The sequence below is a fragment of the Theobroma cacao genome, chromosome 2 (assembly GCF_000208745.1).
Source record: "Theobroma cacao cultivar B97-61/B2 chromosome 2, Criollo_cocoa_genome_V2, whole genome shotgun sequence".
Lineage (NCBI taxonomy): Eukaryota > Viridiplantae > Streptophyta > Magnoliopsida > Malvales > Malvaceae > Theobroma > Theobroma cacao.
In genome coordinates, this window is record NC_030851.1 from 34941696 (window position 1) to 34961501 (window position 19806).

Below are 19806 nucleotides of genomic sequence, written 5' to 3' on the forward strand. Positions count from 1 at the left end.
GTCCGAATGAAACATTTTATTATAGCCGACCACATTCTATTACGTACAGCACTGATCTCCGACCATTGTTGAGTCTTTTTCTCTCAATTCACGGCTGGCTTTAGACTCAAATCACTCAGGTTAAAAACTCGACTCATGTACGTTTCCAAAGAGTCTAAATTAACATTTTTTTTCAAGCTCAATTGAGTGACTTATTGTTAGAAAAATAATTGAAAACAAAGGAATATAAAATAAAACAAGTAAATACAGTAAATGGTTTGAAGCGTGGTATCATTATCTTTAAAGATAATTTCTGCCTCTTTAGAGTATAAAACTCGGTGCTAAAGGATTGTAGCGGTTATCCTCTAGGATTCAACAGACTCTTCCTTATAGTTTGCACAAATTAATAAGGGATGACAGGAACAGCTAAAAGAAAGAATCTAGCTAAGAAAGAAAGGAAGTAGAGAAGACTTAAGAGAAGATGAAAGGCTTTGGTGTGTCTTGTGAGTGAGGGTGTGAGGCTGCATTTATAGGTAGGGAGTGAAGTAAACGTTGCACCAAATCAAGGAGTTGAGAAAAAGCCTCAAGGAGTTGGAGCAAAACCTGGTCAGCACGTATACTAAGTCAAGTATACATTGTAGCAAAACCAAGAAAGCTAGGTAAGCATGGTAGAGTTTGAGTTTGATTCAATCAAAGACTGAAAAAACTTAAAAAATTAAAGTCAAAGGTACAAAAATTCATTTGGGCACAACCCACGTGTATATTAGCGTGCAAAACGGAAAAATCTAAAATTTCTCAAAGTCTAGTCCAATCTTGTGTACGCGTGAGCTCACTCCATTTTCTTTGCTTGCAACAAGCCCATAGTGGGTTTTCATATATAAGGCATTCACCTTTCTTGTATCTTGGCAATATGGGATGTTTGAACCTTATGAAATACACTATTTTTCAATAATCCCCCATATATTTCGTAAGATTTTATAAGAAGCTTTGCTGGGTCAAATTTCATTTGAGTGTAGTGCATTGTGACTGGTACTTTTTAAGCTCTGGACCACCCCTAGAAAGAATGAAACATAAGTCACAGAATTTTGGTAAAGTTTGTAACTTATATGAACCAAAATTCTTTATGTGAAATATAGTTTTCATCAATCACATTACACCCCCACAATTTCTGTTGTTCAATGCGGTTTTGCTCGAATAGGCCATACACGTGCCTAGTTATTCATAAGTGCTCTAGAGAATTTGTCACAATTCTCATAGGAGTGGCCCCACTCCCCACTTATATAGGTTGATTCCGTCAAGTGTATACTGTAGTAAAATACACTACCCATAAGGGATATGGAATTCATTCAGAGTTTAACTCAACCTCTCTTGCATTATAGTTTTACACTATTCACACACCATAGAAGGGACAATAATTTTAATAGTGCATCAATTTATCAATAAATAACTTGTTATTACCCATATGAACCTAATCCATGGGATCTCCAATCACATAGGTTAGGTTACCATTATTTGTTGATTTTCTCTATTGGCTTAAGTCCCATTCCCCTTGATGTAGCATTAATTATTTTTTTTCCCAAGGGTTTTGTCAGAGGATCAGCCAAATTCAACTCTGACTTCACATAATTAATGGATATAATTTCATTTATAAGCAGCTACTTTACTACATCATGTCTTAAACGAATGTGTCTATTTTACCATTGAAAGTTTTATTCTTTGTAATGTCTATTGCCGCTTGGCAATCATAGTGCATAGACACAAAAGGTGTTGGTTTCATTCCCAACAGAAAATCTGCTAAGAGGTTTCTCAACGAAATAGTGTATTACCATAATGGACTTTTGTGTAATAGTGGATGTAATGGGACAAGCTAGTGGACTTGCATTATTGTGGAAGCAAGTTATAGATATTATTATTAAATCTTTTTCTAAAAATCATATTGATTCTAACATTAATTTGCATGGGGACACTTGGAGGTTGATAGGATTCTCTGGTTACTCAAACGCATTGGAGAGATGGAAGAGTTAGGATCTTCTTAGATTATTGAATTCATAGTCATAGATCCCATGGCTTTGCCTAGGTGACTTTAATGAAATTATGTTTGATTATGAAAAGGAAAGTGGTACAAAAAGATCCGAAACACAAATGAAGGAGTTTAGAGATATTTGTGTTGAATGTGAACTAAGAGACTTGGGTTGCAGGGGTTCACTGTATACATGGCGGAATAACAAAGAGGAGGAGGAACTTATTAAATGCAAACTTGATAAGGTAATGGCATCAATTCCATTATGCAATAAATTTCCTCGTATAACAATCTTTAATGAAGTGGTGGGCACATCAGATCACTTGGCTTTAAAGGTTGATTTATTTCATGTCAAGATTGTTAGATAGAAGAGAAGATTTCATTTTGAAGCAACTTGGGTACATGATATAAATTTTGAGAAATTAATTTTAGAAGAATGGAACAGTATGGATTAGGGCCCTGAAGATTTTATGGGAAAATTGGAGAGAACGAAGGAGAAAATGAAGATGTTTAAAAGTAATCCTTTAAAGGAGGTACAGATAAAAATTTTGAAGAAGATAAAAAAGCTTCAACAGGTTTGTGATTCGATGGCTCCAAAAAGAATGGCAATAGGTACCCTGTTATAAGCAATCCGATTATATATGATTAAGATACCCTCTAATTGAGTTTGGAACGGGTTCGGGTAGACTACCTGTGTCAAGTTCGAGTAGTGTTTGGGTACCACCCCTTGGGTACTCAATACTTGAACACGATTATGTTTTTTTAATTTGATGTAATTAAAGACAAACTCATATTGTTAATTAAATTAAATCATGAAATCATGATTATTAATTAACTTGTAATGTGTTTTAATATATGTACTCCATATATTGTTTTAATTTATAAGGAATATAATTACTATTATAAATACACTTTTAGTATATATACTTTAAATATAAATATATTTACTTTTTTTTGTGTTAATATCATTAAAATTATAACTTATACAATTATTTATTATAATATATATACTTAAAGCGAAGTTGTGAAATTATAATAGTTTTGTAACCCAGTTAGTTTTTTCTTTAATATCATGTAATTAAAGACAAATCCATACAGTTAGTTAAACTTGTAATGTTGTTATCTTATTGTATACTTGTAATGTTGTTGAAGTTGTTGTTTGGATATTTTTTGTTAGTTATTTAAATTGATATTTGAGACATTTGCTTTTATTATTTAAATTTAAATTTTATTATTTGTGTGCTTTTATAAATCTAATTATTAGTGAATTATATAGAATATGGATAGGCAATATTATTGTATATGGATACGCGTACAGGTATGGGTTCGGGTTCAAGTAATTGGGTACTTATGAAGAGCATTTTAATAATTTTTTTAAATTATTAGGTTTATAAACGAGTTCGAGTAATTATCAGGTAATGGGTATGTACTAGGGTTCGAGTTGGGGTAGTAAATTTAAAAAATATTCAAGCAGTTGTAGGTTTTGGGTATCCCATTTATTAATTGGGTTCGGGTTCAAGTATCTTAAAAAACTAGCGAGTACCATATCCGTTGACATCCCTAGTGTCATGAGCCAACCTTGTATAGGCTCTGACAGGGTAGAATTGCGTAGGAGATTAAGTCTTTTGTACCTACAAGGGAGATGTCTCATTTTCAAACATTGTATTGGCATTTGGTGATAGTTCTAGAAATTCTTGTTAAGTCTTTAAAGGGAAGACCCTTTAGAAAAAGAATGTCCTTATCTGTAACATTGTAATGGCTACTGGTGAAATATTTGTAAAACTTCGTAATCTCTTTATAGAGGGTGAATAGTCAACGGATTATTGGACTACCTCACTAGAAAAAGTATGTTTATAGCGAGTCATCTAGAGCTACCCTTATGGCCCGATGACGATGTTTTCAAGTCCCTTTGTACTTATTTTGATATTAATAAAATATTTTTCTTTATGTAGTTCCAGTGGTTATGTATATAGTATTCGTTATGCTCTCCGATTTTGATGTTGTGTTGCCTTAATCCAATTGTGTCTATTACTGTTGTTTGTTCATATTTGAGTTATTGGTTGGCTTGCATGAAAGCATCCATTCAAGAGTTGCACGGACTATTATATATTTAAACGAAATAGCGTAGTTTGTGACACGTAGGCTCGAACCTTCGATCCTATAGAGTTCAAAAGTAAGCAAGATGAGCTAAATAAGTTAGTTTGAGATGAAGAATTGATGTGGGAATAGAGGGCAAGAGTGGATTGTCCCCAAAATGGTGATAAAAATACAAAGTTTTTTCATTAGAGAGCAGCAGAAAGAAAGAAGAAGAATATGATTTAGGTAATAAAGATAGATAATGGAGAGTGGGTGAAGCGACAAAAAGATGTGCATATGGAGATTAATGAATTCTTTTCAAAGTTGTTTATGACATCTCAACCATCTTTGATTGATGAAGTGCTAGATAAGGTGCATTCAAGAGTTGATGATGGGATGAATGAGGGACTCATAGTTGAAATAAGAGGAAGTAAAGACTGCATTGTTTTTGATGAATCCTTTGAAGGCTCCAGTACCTGATAGGCTACTTGCTTTGTTCTTTAAACAATATTAGCATATTTTAGGGGATGAATTACACAAATTTGTCGTGGATTGTTTAGATCGATAAGTTGATCTTGGTGAGTTTACTTATAAATTCATTTCCATGATCTCGAAAATATCTCAACCTGAACAAGTAAGTCAATTCAGACCCATCAGTCTATATAATGTGATTTACAAAATTGCATCAAAAACGCTCACTAATCGGTTGAAAGTCTTACTCCCATGTATTGTATCTAAGAATCAAAGTGCTTTTGTGCTTAGAAGCCTAATATCTGATAATGTGATAGTGGCACATGAGGTTACTCATTACTTGTATAACAAAAGACATAAGAAAGTGGGTTATTTTGTACTTAAATTAGATGTATTTATTTCTAGTTCAACAGTTAAATACTTAGTCCTCATCAATGGTAATCCAAGAGATATAATTATTCCTTTAACAGGCCTTTGTTAAGGAGATCCATTATCGTCGTTCCTGTTTGTCCATGTTATAGAAACACTCTCAACCATGTTGTTTGTGGATAAAAGTAATAAGAGTATTTTGGGAGTGGAGGTAAGTCGAGGTGGTCCTAACATTACCCATTTTTTTTTTGGTTAATGATAGTTTGATTTTTTGAAAGACAAAGTCGTAGGAAATTTTGGCATTGAAGTAGTTACTAGACAAACATGAGTAGGCATCTGGCAAAAAAATTAAATTTGAGAAGTTTGTTATTTTGTTTAGTAGGAATGTTATTGATTTAAATGTTAACATGGTATGCCAAATTTTGGGAGTCAATAGAGACAACTGAGGAAGTAAATATTTGGGAATGCCAATTATTTATGATGGATTTTAAAGACAAATTTTTAAATTTGTCATAGACAAGGTGATGAAACGAATCTCCAACTAAAAAATAGAATGCTGTCTGTAGCTGACAGGGAAGTCTTAATTAAAAAAGTGGCTCAATCCATTTTGTCTTATGTAATAGGTTGTTTTAGATTGTCGAATTCAATTTGTCATGATATTGATTTGATTGTAGCAAAATTATGGTGGGGTGGTAATGAGAAAAAAATATAAGATGCATTAGAAATCTTGAGAATTTATATGTAATTCAAAGCATTCAGGAGGAATGGGTTTTAGAGATACAAGGATGTTTAATCTAGTAATGTTGGCTAAGCAAGGTTCGAACTTCAAAAGAAAGTGCCTTCTCTAACCTATAAAGTGCTCAAGACACGTTATTTTTCTGGAGTGGAATTTGTAGAAGCAACAATAAGAGCAAACCCAAGTTATTTATGGAGAACCATTCGAGAAAGTTAAGAACTTGTTAAGAGGGGTTTTATATGGAGAGTTGGCAATGGGAGGGATATACTTGTGAGGAAAGATAATTGGATTCCTTATGATTCCCCAAGGCTTATAAATGTCTGTGATGATTCTTTTGGTGAGCTAATGACGGTAAGGGAGTTAATTGATTTGGAATCAATGACATGGGATGAAGGTAAAATTCGGAGATTGTTTTTACCATATGAATGTTGATTGATTAATTCCATTTCTTTGAGCTTTTGAAAGCCAAATGATTCTCTTATGTGGCTGGATAATCCTAATGGCGATTGTTTGGTTAAATCGGGAAATCGAAAGCTTCGCTTGTGGAGAGTAAATTATAATAATGTGGGGACCTTGGCTAATAATATCAGAATTTGGAAAAAGTTATGGTACTTGGCCATCCCAAAGAAAATTTGGTTGTTTGGTTAGAGAGTAATTAATAGAATATTGCCTATAAGAATAGTGATAAGTAGAAAGAGAATTAATGTAAAGTTGGTATGTCCTTTATGTGAAATGGAAAAGGAAACCGAATTCCATTATCTATGCATAGACAGTTTTGCAAGGATGGTATGGATTGCATCAAGATTTAAGGATATTTAGAATTATAACTCCTTGACAACTAAATGGATCTTGTTATTGATAAATAAAATAGAGAAAACAGAGATTGAAGGGATTATTTATATTTTCTGGGTATTATGGAAGGCACGGAACATCTTAGTGAGGTAATTTAGTGAGGCAAATCTGTCCACAAGAATTAATGAACTTGGGGTATAAAATCAGAGGACTTTCATATAAAATCAGAATATTTCTATTTTATTTTTTTTATACATTGATAGCCGGTTATGCACCTTTATATACATAACACTATAGCTAATCACAATATGTGTAATAAAGACCATATCAGCTAATGAAGGAAATGTCCTACAATCTGGCTAGGAATTCTAGCCACGAATCATGGAAGTCATTGATTCTGCAAGTCAATAGTCAATGATTCTGCAAGTAAATGATTCTGCAATTATGGAAAGGATTCTGCAAATATTATGGAGATGAGTGATGAAAGGATTATGCAAATATTATGGAAAGGATTGATTCTGTACATCAAGATCGTCAATACTCCCCCTCAAGTTGGTGCATGAAGATTTGAGATGCCCAACTTGGCAAGCAGTTCAAGAAAACGATCCCGACCAAGAGCTTTTGTAAATATATCAACCAGCTGGTATGTAGTGGAAATGTGACGAGGAATTAGTACCTTCGACTGAATGTGATGTCGAACGAAGTGGCAGTTTATTTCAATGTGCTTCGTTCGTTCATGAAAAACTGGATTTGAGGCAATATGGATTGCAGCTTGGTTATCACAAAATAACGAAATAGGAGTAGAACATATGACACCAAAGTCACGAAGTAGTTGAATCAACCAAATTATCTCACTAGTGACTGTAGCCATGGCTCTGTATTCGGCTTCTACCGAAGAGCGAGAAACAACTGTTTGTTTCTTTGGCTTCCAAGAAATAGGGGAAGACCCAAGAAACACAATATACCTAGAAGTAGGTCACCGGGTGAGGGGGCATCCTGCCCAATCAGCATTGCAATATGCACGAAGTGTGAGTGAATTGTCAGATGGAAGAAAGATACCCTGGCCCGGTGCATTCTTCAAATAGCGGAATACGCGATAAGCGGCCTCCAAGTGTGGTTGTCGTGGATCATGCATAAACTGACTTAATATATGCACAACGTAACTAATATCAGGGTGTGTGATGGTAAGATAAAGTAACCGACGCACAAGACGCCGATATTGTCCTGGATCTTCACAAGGCTCGCCAGATCCTGCAATCAGTTGGTGGTGCTGCTCCATGGGAAATGTAGCAGGTTTATTGCCCATCATGCCACTTTCAGCTAAAATATCTAGCACGTACTTGCGTTGACATAAGGCAATGTCAGTAGATGATCGTGCAACCTCAATGCCAAGGAAATATTTTAATTTACCAAGATCCTTGATGTGGAATTTATCATCTAAGTACAGTTTCAAGAAATTAATCCGAGACAAATCCGTGCCCGTGATGATAACATTGTCCACATAAATCAAGACAGTAACAAGGGATTTACCATGACATGATGTAAACAACGAATGATCAGCATGTGATTGTTGGTAACCAATGGATATGAGAGAGGAAGTAAATTTTTTATACCAATTTCGTGATGCTTGACGGAGTCCATAAAGAGATTTTTGTAACCGACAAACACGATGCTCCCCCTTATGTGCAAAACCCTGTGGAATCTTCATGTAGACTTCTTCGTCCAAGTCACCATGAAGGAATGCATTGTTTACATCCAATTGGTGTAACTCCCAATTACGAGCAGCGGCGACAGTTAGTAGACATCGGACAGTAACTAACTTGGCAACCGGTGCAAAAGTCTCATGAAAGTCTATCCCTTCAACTTGGGTGAAACCTTTGGCCACTAGTCGTGCTTTATAACACTCCACACTACCATCCAGATTGTACTTGACTTTATAAACCCATTTTGAATCAATAGCATGTTTACCTTTTAGCAGAGTGGTGATTACCCACGTTTTGTTTTCCTTCAATGCTGAAATTTCTTTGGCCATAGCGTTCTTCTAGTGATCATGCTTTACTGCTTGAGAAAAGGTTTTTGGCTCATCTGTGATGGAAATGGCTGCTAGGAAGGCATTATGAGTATAAAAAAATTGATTATATGTGAGATGCTTAGATAAAGGAAATACCGTTGAGTTAGCTGATGGTGGAGTGGGCTGTGATGGAGCGAGAGAGGGCAAAAGCACAAAATTGTAATCTGCCAATGTGCTAGAAATTTTTCTAGTGCGTTTAGTCGGAAGAGGAGCTGAAATTCCTGTGGATTAAGTAATTGAAGGTGCCACTGTCTCAACGGTTGTAACATCATGAGTGGGAGGAGTCCCATGTGATCGATCATGACCCAAGACTTCCTCATGAATAGTTACGTGATCATTGGTAAACTGTGTATTATCAAGGCTTAGCTTTTCTGTGACCCATGAGCCTATATGCCCCATGTTAGGCTGTTCCGTGTGATCCAACAAAATGTGCTCATGATTGTTGCCCATAAGATTTGTTGTGTCTTTCATAGATTTTTTATGAGAATTTGCTAGTGGACCACCAATATTTTGTTGAATTCCTTCTGCTGCAAAACGGAAATAATCTTCATAGAAAGTAACATCTCGAGAAGTATAAATGTACTTATTTTCGAAATCGAAAATACGATATCCCTTTTGACCATTAGGATAGCCTACGAACACTCCAGGTCGAGATAGTGGGGCAAATTTGTCTCGAGGCCTGCTGTTTACATGCCCAAAACACAAGCAACCAAAGCTCCTTAAGTGCTTATAAGTTGGAGCCTTTCCAATCAATAATTCATATGGTGTTTTGTCACGCAAAACAGAAAGAGGCATTCAATTAATTAAGTAGGTTGTTGTCAAGACACACTCACCCCAAAATTGAATGGGCAGATTAGCATGAAATTGTAATGCCCTGGCAACCTCCAATACATGTCAATGCTTACGCTCCACCACTCCATTTTGTTGTGGAGTGTCAGTGCAACTATACTAACGTTCCATCCCATTTTCACTGTAGTAAGTCAATAAGTCCTCATGGTTGAATTCGAGACCATTGTCAGTTCGCAGAATCTTAACTCCCAGATTAAATTGATTCCTCACCCAATGGAAGAAATGAAGTAAATATTTTCTTGTTTCAGACTTGAATTTCATGAGATAAACCCAAGTGACTCGGCTGTAATCATCTACGATGGTAAGAAAATAATGTGCTCCTGAATAAGATTGAGTGCAATATGGACCCCAGATATCACAATGAATCAATTCAAAAATGCCATTAGTTTTATTCGTGCGAACAGGAAAAAGTAACCGTGTCTGTTTCGCTTTACAGCATGCATCACAAAATAAATGTTTCTAAGTATCAAAGTAACAAGATAAGTTAGGAATCACAGAGAATTGATGAATTGGTAGATGTCCCAATCGACGATGCCATAAACTCGTGTTCCATTGCCTGTTTGCCACCAGTGCCATGCCCCCTCTCGTGGATTCCAAAAAATATAAGCCTCTCATCGCTTTACCCATTCCAATCAGCTTCTTCGAAAGTAAATCCTGTATCACATAAAAATCAAGCCAAAATATTAGTATACAATTCAAGTCCTTTGTCTGTTGTGTCACTGATATCAAATTATAACAAAACTTTGGTATGCCAAAGACATTATTCAGAACCAAACATTCGCCAAGGATCACTTGCCCTAAGGCCCGCACATCAACTGTCTCTCCATTAGGAATCTCGATTGGAGGTATGTTAGGATTTTTTACCACATTGGATAGTATCTCAATCTGACAAGTGATATGATCAGTGGCCCCTGTATCAATAACCCAAGGTACTGTAAATGCAGTCTTACCAGAAAAATTACCATTTATGGAGTTTATTGGCACCATATTTGCCTAAGGAGTTTTTTGAATTTGTGTCTCTAATAAAGCCATCAGCTGTTGATGTTGCGTACTTGATAGGCTCGAAATTAAAGGAGACATAGTTTCCACATTTGTTGCGAAAGACCCACCCACGTGTGTCCCTATATGTGATGACGATGCATCATTGCCTCGACTTGCTCCTTGACCCCGTCCGCGACTTTGTGGTTTACGCCACCAAGAAGGATACCCATTTAGCGCATAACGGTTTTCACGTGTGTGGGTCGTCTTGTGGCAGTGGGTGCAATGCAAATTTCCATCGCTACTGCTTCCACTATTCCCACCAACCCGTGTCTCTCGAGTCTTTTCTCTAGTCTGATTTGCAACCCTCATCTGTCCCCCTTCAGTGTTCTTTGCCATCAGCGCTGTTGCCTCAACGATGAGTGTCTTAGCAGCGACGACTAACCTTTGCTTTTCCTTTTGTGCAGTAATAACGTATGCTCGGCCAATGGATGGTAGCGGTTCGATGCTTAGTATCTGAGACTGAACGGTGGAGAAACTGTCATCAAGACCCATTAAAAAATCATAAACCTTCTCTTCTTCCCTCATGATTTGAACCTTCCTAGCTGCACCACAAGTATAACGGCATGTGCACACAAGAATTGGGTTAGAGGATTGTAACTCACCCCAAACGGCTTCCAATTTTTCATAATATGAGGAAATTAGGGCCTTCTCTTGCTGGAGGAGAGCAATGGCATGTTTTAACTCATAAACTCTGGGAGTAATCCTTTGAGTGAAACGTTCTTCCAAGTCTGACCAAACTTTACTTACAGTGTCGGTATGGGCAGCGTTTCCTTGGATCTCTTTAGCTAGTGCATTCATCAGCCACGACAACACTATTGCGTTGCATTGCATCCACGGCTGAAAATCTACAGAGTTAACATCTGGTTTCTTGATGCTTCCGTCCACGAATCCTACTTTGTTCTTGGACTATAATGCATTTAGAAAATTGCGCCTCCAAGTGAAGTAATTTTTACCATTTTTACTAAGAGAATGTGTTACGAAAACCAAATCTGTGTGGTCAGAGAGATGCAGATGATATGGTGAATTTGTATCGACTACAACAGTTTGGGATGTATTTGCAACCGTTAACAAATCCCCAGTAGCGTTATCTGCTGTACCTCTAGACATGCCTGCAAAACAGATTTAAAAAAAAAAAACTCGCTTTGATACCATATAAAATCAGAGGACTTTCATATAAAATCAGAATATTTTTATTTTATTTTTTTTATACGTTGATAGCCGGTGATGCACCTTTATATACAGAACACTATAACTAATCACAATCTGTGTAATAAAGACCATATAAGCTAATGAAGGAAATGTCCTACAATCTGGCTAGGAATTCTAGCCACGAATCATGGAAATCATTGATTCTGCAAGTCAATAGTCAATGATTCTGCAAGTAAATAATTCTGTAATTATGGAAAGGATTCTGCAAATATTATGGAGAAGAGTGATGAAAGGATTCTGCAAATATTATGGAAATGATTGATTCTGTACATCAAGATCATCAATATGGGGTGACGAATGCTGTGTGTAAATGGAGGAAGCCCACTAGTATTAAAGATAATTTTGATTTTGCCATTTTTAAAGCTAACCAAGTGATGAAAGTTGGTGCAGGTTTCATAGTTAGGAATAACTATGGTATAGTGGTGTTTTTTGGGTTGAATGTCTATTCACAAGAGCTATCTATTGTAGAAGCCAAGCTGAAGGCTTTATCTTGGGCATTGTTTATATGCGATAAGCAGCAATTAAGCCTAGATGAGGCTAAGATGGACTGCTAACAGGTTGTTAAATGGGTGGGTGATAGGTGCGATACGAGCAGATTAAGCCATATAGTTGAGGATTGCTGCATGTTAATGGAAAAGTCTCATTGCAAACAAATTAATTATTGTTTAAAGGATGTAAATCGAGCAACTTATACAATTGCACATTATGCTAAGCATACTTAGGAGGGTATCTTATTATGGAATAATTGTAACGAGTTGCCTTCCAATGTTAGTTGAGTTGTTAGTCAGGACGAGGAATATATTTGTATTCTGTTGATGTTAATTGAATTAAAATGAGTGCATGTTGAGTAGAGTACACTTTTTTCCTTCTTGTGGGTTTTTGTCCCACTATATTTTACCATGAAAGGTTTTTAATGAGGTTCTCCCAATGTGCAGAAAGTATGTGTGAATTTAACATCATGGAGGTATTATGAGTAAGTGAGACTTTTCACGATTTGGTCTTTAATGAAATGCCCCTTATTTCCAAAAAAAAAATAAAATAATACTCATCAAAACTGTATTTCATATTAAAATAAAAAAAAAAGTCCAAAAAAATATTATGAGGGGCCAGACCGTCAATCCGCTTGCATTATCCTCCTTCTTGCCTCTTGGTTTGAAAGACGTAGTAGTCACGGCTACGGCTGGCATAACATTCCATATTTCCGCCATAAATGGCAGCAGCCACAGCTCTCCATCTATATCGTACGTCACTGCCCACCCATAATCGATTCATTACCAAATCACGACCGCCCATTCGGCCAAGTATCACCTGCTACGCTCCGCACTCCATAAACAAGGTCAGTGACTTCATTTTCTTAACGGAAATTTTGACAAGAATTTTCCATTTCTTTTTGATAGCACGTACATATAATTTCTGAGGAGGTTTTTTTTTTCCTGGGTTGGGGGTGGGATTCAGTGTAAGAGGGACTATGTAAGCGTAATGATAGTGCCAACGGGAGTGGGTGCCAGCATTGGAGGGTTTGCTGGTGATGCTCTGCCCGTTGCTCGCGCCTTATCCTCCGTCGTTGATTGTCTCATTTCACATCCTAATGTAAGACTTTTCTTTTTTTTTTTTAGCACTAGAAATAAATTTAATGCTAATGTAGAGGTATGGAATTATTTATTAAAATTCTGCAGGTTCTTAATGCAGCAATGCTATACTGGCCCATGCCTAATGTAATGTATGTTGAAGGTTATGCTCTGGACAGATTCGCACAAGGCTTATGGGCTCTGCAACCTGTTCATCAAAACAAGGTTTTTTTTTTTTTTACCCAATTCTCAAATACTCATGCCTAGCTTGTTTTAATCATGTCCCTTTCAAGTTCAATTTTCACGTTTGAGTTTCTTGGTATGCAAATTTAAAAAGAACTTTGAATTGCTTAATTATAATATTAAAATTTTAAAACAGATGTTCAGTAATTTTTAATGCTAAACATTCATATAGAACTAGAAAAAGGAAGAGCTTAGACTTTTGGGTGTTCACAATAAAAAAAGACATAATTTTGGGACATTTTAAAAAGAAAGATGACTATTCCATTTGAGATGGGATATAACAAGCATTATAACTCTGATGAGTTTTATATCTTGTTGTTGTTAGTGGCTAGCATTTAACTGTACTGAGCTTTGATTTGATGCAGGTGGGCTTGGTTCTTGATGCTGGCATAGAAGAGTACCTTCAAATCCGCCATTTGCAGGTGGCTGATGCCTCAAGGGCTTCCCTTGGATTGCCAGTTGTTGAATATGTTGTCACTGACACCCCATTAGAGGTTCAAATTTGATTTAGCTTTGAAGAGATATTTAGGTGCTGAACTCAATCTGCCAATTGTGAAAAATGAAAAACAAAAAGTTTCAGGCTCAAATGTTTTAGGGACAATTTTTGTGCTGATTCGTTGTGTCAGCTGAAGGTTGGACTTGGCATGTCATTGTGTAAAATTGTTGTTGTTGATCTATTTGACTTTATAAAGTCAAAAGAAGAGAATAATCTAATGCTCTATAAACTAAAACAAGTTTTGCAGGTGGAAAAGTGGGTCAATCCAACAACTGGGCAATCAACAGGTAGGATTAAACACCCTGATTCTTTACTGCGGGCTGTTAAGAACTTAGTCAAACGATCGCAAGTGGATGCTGTTGCGGTTGTTGGGCGTTTCCCAGATGATGAAGTGGATGACCTTGATGACTATAGACAAGGAATTGTAAGGCAATTATTCTTCTCCTTGACGTTGTGAGTAAGGTGTAAAGAATCTATTATGTTTACCCTTTGGAAGTTCTGGTATATGTGCACAAAGAAGGCGGAAGTTTCTGTGATTTTTTTCTTTGCTGAAAACTCCAACTTTGCAGCTGTATGCAATCGGTTGTTTTGTTTATAAATTTATTCAAATTACCTGAGAATTAGCATGGTTTGAAGTCTTCTAAGTAGTTTTGATATTTTTGGCTTTTGAATGTCATAGATAAAAGAATAGATGCTAGTAATGCTACTCTTTTTCCCTTTATTCTCAACTTTCTTTTTGTCCTGTTAGTAAGTTGGTGGTAGTTTGATTTGCATTGAAATTAATTTTAAGTGATCACTCTGTACCCATGAGCTTAGCTTGAGACAATGCTATATTTGCCTTACACTTACAAAGTGTATTAAGTTAAATAAGCATTATTGATGTTTAACATGTACTCTCAAACAATAACAATCCAGTGATAATATAAAAATCTGTATGAATATCTCCAAAATCTCAAGAATTCTCAAAGTCTAAATATCAAAATATCCAAAAATCAACATCTCATAAATCAAAACCTACTAGAAAGTGAAAGAATATAGGTTTTTCATAGGCTAAACCCTAAAATCTAATAAGAAAAGCAAAATAGCTAATGTAACCTTAAAACCCTAATACTTGAGAAATAAGCAAAGTATTAACTAATAAAATAACCCAAATTATCTAAACTATCTTAAATTTATGTAAAAAAATTACAATTAAACCTAGAAAATATTAAATGATTTTATTCTTCACGTGGCTTGCCTTCCATCCTTCATGGTTCATTCTTGTATGTGGTTTTCTCTTGTTAAGTTTCAATTAGCTACCAATTCCTTTTTCATCTTTAAATTAAAAAGGATGGCAGATACTGCTAATGTCACTTATAAAGGTTGATAGGGTTTTGATTTGGTTTTTATTTGACTCTTTATCATGCACATGCTTCCAGGGAATAGATATATTGGCTGGAGTGGAGGCAGTAATAAGTCATCTTGTGGTGAAGGAATTTCAGATACCTTGTGCACATGCGCCTGCACTATCTCCCCTTCCCTTAACCTCATCTCTTAGCCCAAAATCAGCTGCTGAGGAGGTTTGTGAAGCTTTAGGAAAAGAAGTTTTGCTCTCTCTCTTGCTACGCATGCTTGAGCATGTTTATGTGTGACTGGGTGTTTTCTTTTTCATTTTTCTTTTGTGGGTTTGGCATGTGAACTTCGGTACAGCATAAGCCTTTTCTTACTATTCTTGAGTAACATATCTTCTTAGAAAAACATGTTATCTTTAGGAGCTGTCCTCTTCAAGATGTGAATTATTTCTTCCTAATCAATTTAAACAACTAAGCCCTTAATTGGTGGTTGTTTTTAACTTACAGAAGCCAAAAGCAAGTAGCAAAAGTAACAATCAAATGGAGCCTGAATTATTAATAAATGAACTAGAATAGATGGCCAAAGGGCCAAAATACTTCGTGGATGGAAATATTTTGAAGGTTGATTGATGAAATATTCATAGATTAAGCCAATAAAATTAGAAAAGATGGAAAAAGGGTGTATGCCATGTTCACAGATTTGAGTAACAAATCTTATGAGCACTATTGTCTTTTGATGGCATCAATAAGTTTTTTTTTCTTAGTAATTGGAATAAGGGAGGGTTTGAAAGAGTAATGCTATAACATGGGAAATAAATAAATAGATTAGACAATTCAAAAGAAATCATATGATGGATTATTCTGCCAATTTCTGTGTGAATATTCATGGATACAAACTTTTCACGAACACATGTATGCATGCAGGAATGCACTCTCCTGCACACTTATATGCTTATGTCTATTCCAATCCTTTTGAATAGATAGGATACACATTTTTGCCATGTGTGCTTGCGGGGCTAAGTAACGCTCCACGGTACTTGGTTAAAAACCCTGAATTCTCAGAGAAAGGTTGTATCTTGGCAAGTGATGTTGACAGCATTATTCTTCCAATAGATGCTTGTGCAGGACATGCTACTCTTGCTTTTGCAAGAAACAAGAAAAATAAGGTACTAATTTTAAGGCAAACTTTGTATGTTTTTTCTTTTCTGGTTCAAAATGGCTGGCAAATTCATTAAAGAGAAATATGCTTTAGCATTTTTGGTATCTTACTTTTTTGATCCACCAAAAGCATCTTCTAATTTTAACCATGATAATTTTAATTAGCTTCAATTAATATATAATGACAGTCCTTTCTTCTCTTCCCTCCCCTCCTCACCCCTTTCCAGCCTCTAATAATCTGTGTGGAGGAAAATGAAACAGTTCTGAATGACACTGCAGATAAACTTGGGATCAAAGTGGTATGCTTCTAATTCTTGGCTCAATTTTTTTGTTTTCAATTTCTTTCTATTTTCATTGAATAGTTTTCTTTAGACAGGTTTTTGAATAAAGATTTTCTTAATAGAAAGGATGCTCATATTAACAGCCTCTTTCTGTTTTAACTGCCTGGTTTAATTTCTGGTTGAGTAACTAGGTATTCAGGTTTGGGAATTAAAGGTGGTTGCTTTATGTGACAGTAGAGGTTCCTTAGGGTGACTCAAGGCACATGTTCTAAACTATTCTTTTGTGTGCCTTGAACTCAGTAAACAACAGATTTTCTGCATTTGCATAAAATGTTGTGGTCTCAGATTTTGCAATTAATTTAAATGCAAAATTTTATTTACTTGAGAAATGCCATGTAAGCTGTATAACCTTGGAAAGCTTTATAGGCCTAATTTGCAACATTTTAAACAGTTCATGGATCATGTAATATAGATATTTACTATCATAGTTATGTTTTAGTAAATACATCATGGTTGTGTTTGGAACTTGAATGTTAAATGGAGGATTTGGATTTCAAATTAGTATAAACTTGTGCATTTATGATTATATTTTCAAATATGTGGATTTGTTACATATCTATTAAGTAGTGAATTTGCCTTTCAAAAAAAAAAAAGTAGTGAATTTGAAATGGTTGGATAATAAAGTGAATTTGAAATTCATCTCATGCTCTCTCAAACAGTACTTCAGTATTTTTAAATATTTTACTGTCAATACGTAATATGTGTAGTCATCATCACATTTTCTATAACAAATGAAATCCAAATTCATGTTCTAAAATAAAGCGTATAAGCCTTTCATCAGCTTAGTTTAATTCGCCCCCTTCAGTTTTAATTGCCTCCATCAACCTTACAACAATGGTGTGAGTTATTGTCTCTAGAAACACCTATTGTTGAAAAGGATTGTTTGCCATAGAGTTTGCTTCTCTAAAGTTGAGGAAAGAAACCTTCTCAATCCTTTGAGTGCAGAATTTATTTCTGTTAAACAAGGCAAACTAGTTTCAGGGTTTATCAAAATTTATACCGATGACGATTTTTTTCCTTGAAATGGAAAGAGAGACGCATTAAAAAGCCATCATTTTCTCACAAATCAAGTGCAAGTATTTCAATCACTTAATGCAGTGGAATCATAGTTAGTGTTAAAATCAAAAGCATAAACACTTGATAACAGTAGCAATGACATCTTTTGTGCAGGTCAAGGTCTCAAACTATTGGGAAGCTATAGGTGTTATTGCAGCTCATAAGGCAGGAATAGACCCAAATTCACTCCGTAGAAACAGAATTGATAACATTCGCTGCTCTTCCATTGTCCCTGCTAATGGCTTTGCAGTTTCAAGAGCCACATCCATCACTTAATCATAAAAATATGGATAGTCTTCATTGAAAACTGAAGGTATGTGTTAAATGAAGTCATCATTTTTTGATTCATATCACACCTGGTACAAGAATTTTTGTTTCTTTCTGGCATCTTTTGGGTGAGACCTCAAGTGAATGTAAAACATTCTTCGGTTGAAAATTTTTATTGTTACATATATGATATAGTGATATATGTTTGCCAGAAATAATGTCCAAGTAAATTCAACGTGCTGAAACGCTTGTGGTTTGGTTGAAAGGTGATACAATATTCATGTTATCTAGTCATGTGAGTTGGTAAGAAGCACCGTGATTGGCTTTTGCAGCTCCAAAGTTGAAGTATAGCTACTTCCAAAGTTGAATCTAAAGCTATCGCTTTGAAAGCACCTTTGCAATTTGACTGAAAGTACCTATATTCAACCACTGGTGAGAGGTTGTTGAGAAATGTTGTTCTTTGATGATGGAACATAAAACTGTAAGTCAATGCAACGAGTGCCTCATACTGGTTAGTAAAATAGTTTAACTTGATGTAGATGCAGTATACCTTTTTTTCTTTTATCAGATTGGCTTAATACTTATGCTATGATTGTTTCCATAGGCAGTAGTGCCTGTGACCAAGCTTATATGATAGTGACACTGCATAGAATTCAGACTGTGGGCTTTAACTGCAGTTATTGCCTTCACAAAGTGGCTAAAGCCCTGATATTTAGGTTTGTCCTCTGCATTATGCTCATGTAGAATGATTAAGGCAGCACTTAGGAATTAGGATGCAGAATACATTACAAGCATCTAAAGTATTTCAAGGATATTGTTCATAAGCTTGCTTTTTCAAAGGAGAAGGTAACCTAGTTAGGGTTCAACAAATCTCCTAATATGGAAATTTATTTATTTGGAAATTTCAACCATGTTGATGTAAGTGGATTACATTGTCAACGGCGCCTAACATCGCCCTTTGACAGTATACTAGAAAACTTATATGATTTACATATCTCAATTTTATTGATAATTCTTCAGTGTTCTGAATATTAAATTGGATCTGTGGATGGGAACGGTCCAATTGGAAATCGTTGCCCTATTTGGTTCTGAAGGAGTAACTAAACTAGAGGGATGTCAAACTGGTCAAGAATCGACCAATCCTCTGATGAAACCGGATAGAACTGGATTTGTATCAATTTTAGTCAATTAGCAGGAGACACGTGTTTCGCCTGCAAACTACAAAATTCTTCCTTGGTTTCAGTTTCTACTCCTTTTTCTCTTATTTTGGAGTATTTCCTCTGCTTCACGTGCTCCAAAACAAATTAAAACAATTAGTATATGATCAATATAAGCTAAAATAAACAAGAAATCAAATCAAAATCAAACTAAGAGTCTGTTTGGTTTGATTTTTTTCTAGTTTAAAAGTTATTATGAAGTTTTTATGAAAAATAATAGCTTTTATGAAAAATAATAGTTTTTAAAATTAAGTTAAAGTTGTTTGGGAAATTTTTTTTTATAAGTTATAATTTTTATTAAAATTATCATAGAATGTATTTTTTTNGATATCTTAGAAAATAAAAATAAATTTTTTTTTGTATTTTTAAAAGAAGAAAAAGATAAAGCTCCTATGAGGAGTTTTAATAGCTTCTCAAAATTTATGTTTGGGCTTGACTTTTACTTTTAAGAGGTAGGTAAGTTGAAAAAAAGTCAGGTCAAACAAGCACTAAATAATAAAACCTAAGAAAATTAGG

The 19806-nt window shown here is 35.3% G+C and overlaps 1 protein-coding gene across 3 annotated transcripts; it reads left to right on the forward strand.

Moving 5' to 3' along the window:
- On the forward strand, positions 12725-18690 carry LOC18609752 (uncharacterized lipoprotein syc1174_c). 3 transcript variants are annotated; one of them, XM_007045038.2, is made up of 10 exons: positions 12725-12949; positions 13069-13203; positions 13290-13406; positions 13790-13918; positions 14168-14344; positions 15339-15479; positions 16232-16417; positions 16637-16708; positions 17921-18119; positions 18286-18690. In XM_007045038.2, the coding sequence occupies exons 1-9, from the start codon at positions 12824-12826 to the stop codon at positions 18080-18082; spliced, it is 1245 nt and encodes a 414-aa protein (XP_007045100.2). In that variant the 5' UTR covers positions 12725-12823; the 3' UTR covers positions 18083-18119; positions 18286-18690. The 3 variants fall into 3 exon arrangements, with proteins under 3 accessions (XP_007045100.2, XP_007045101.2, XP_017971815.1); XM_007045039.2 differs by having other exon boundaries at positions 18340-18690; XM_018116326.1 differs by having other exon boundaries at positions 18406-18690.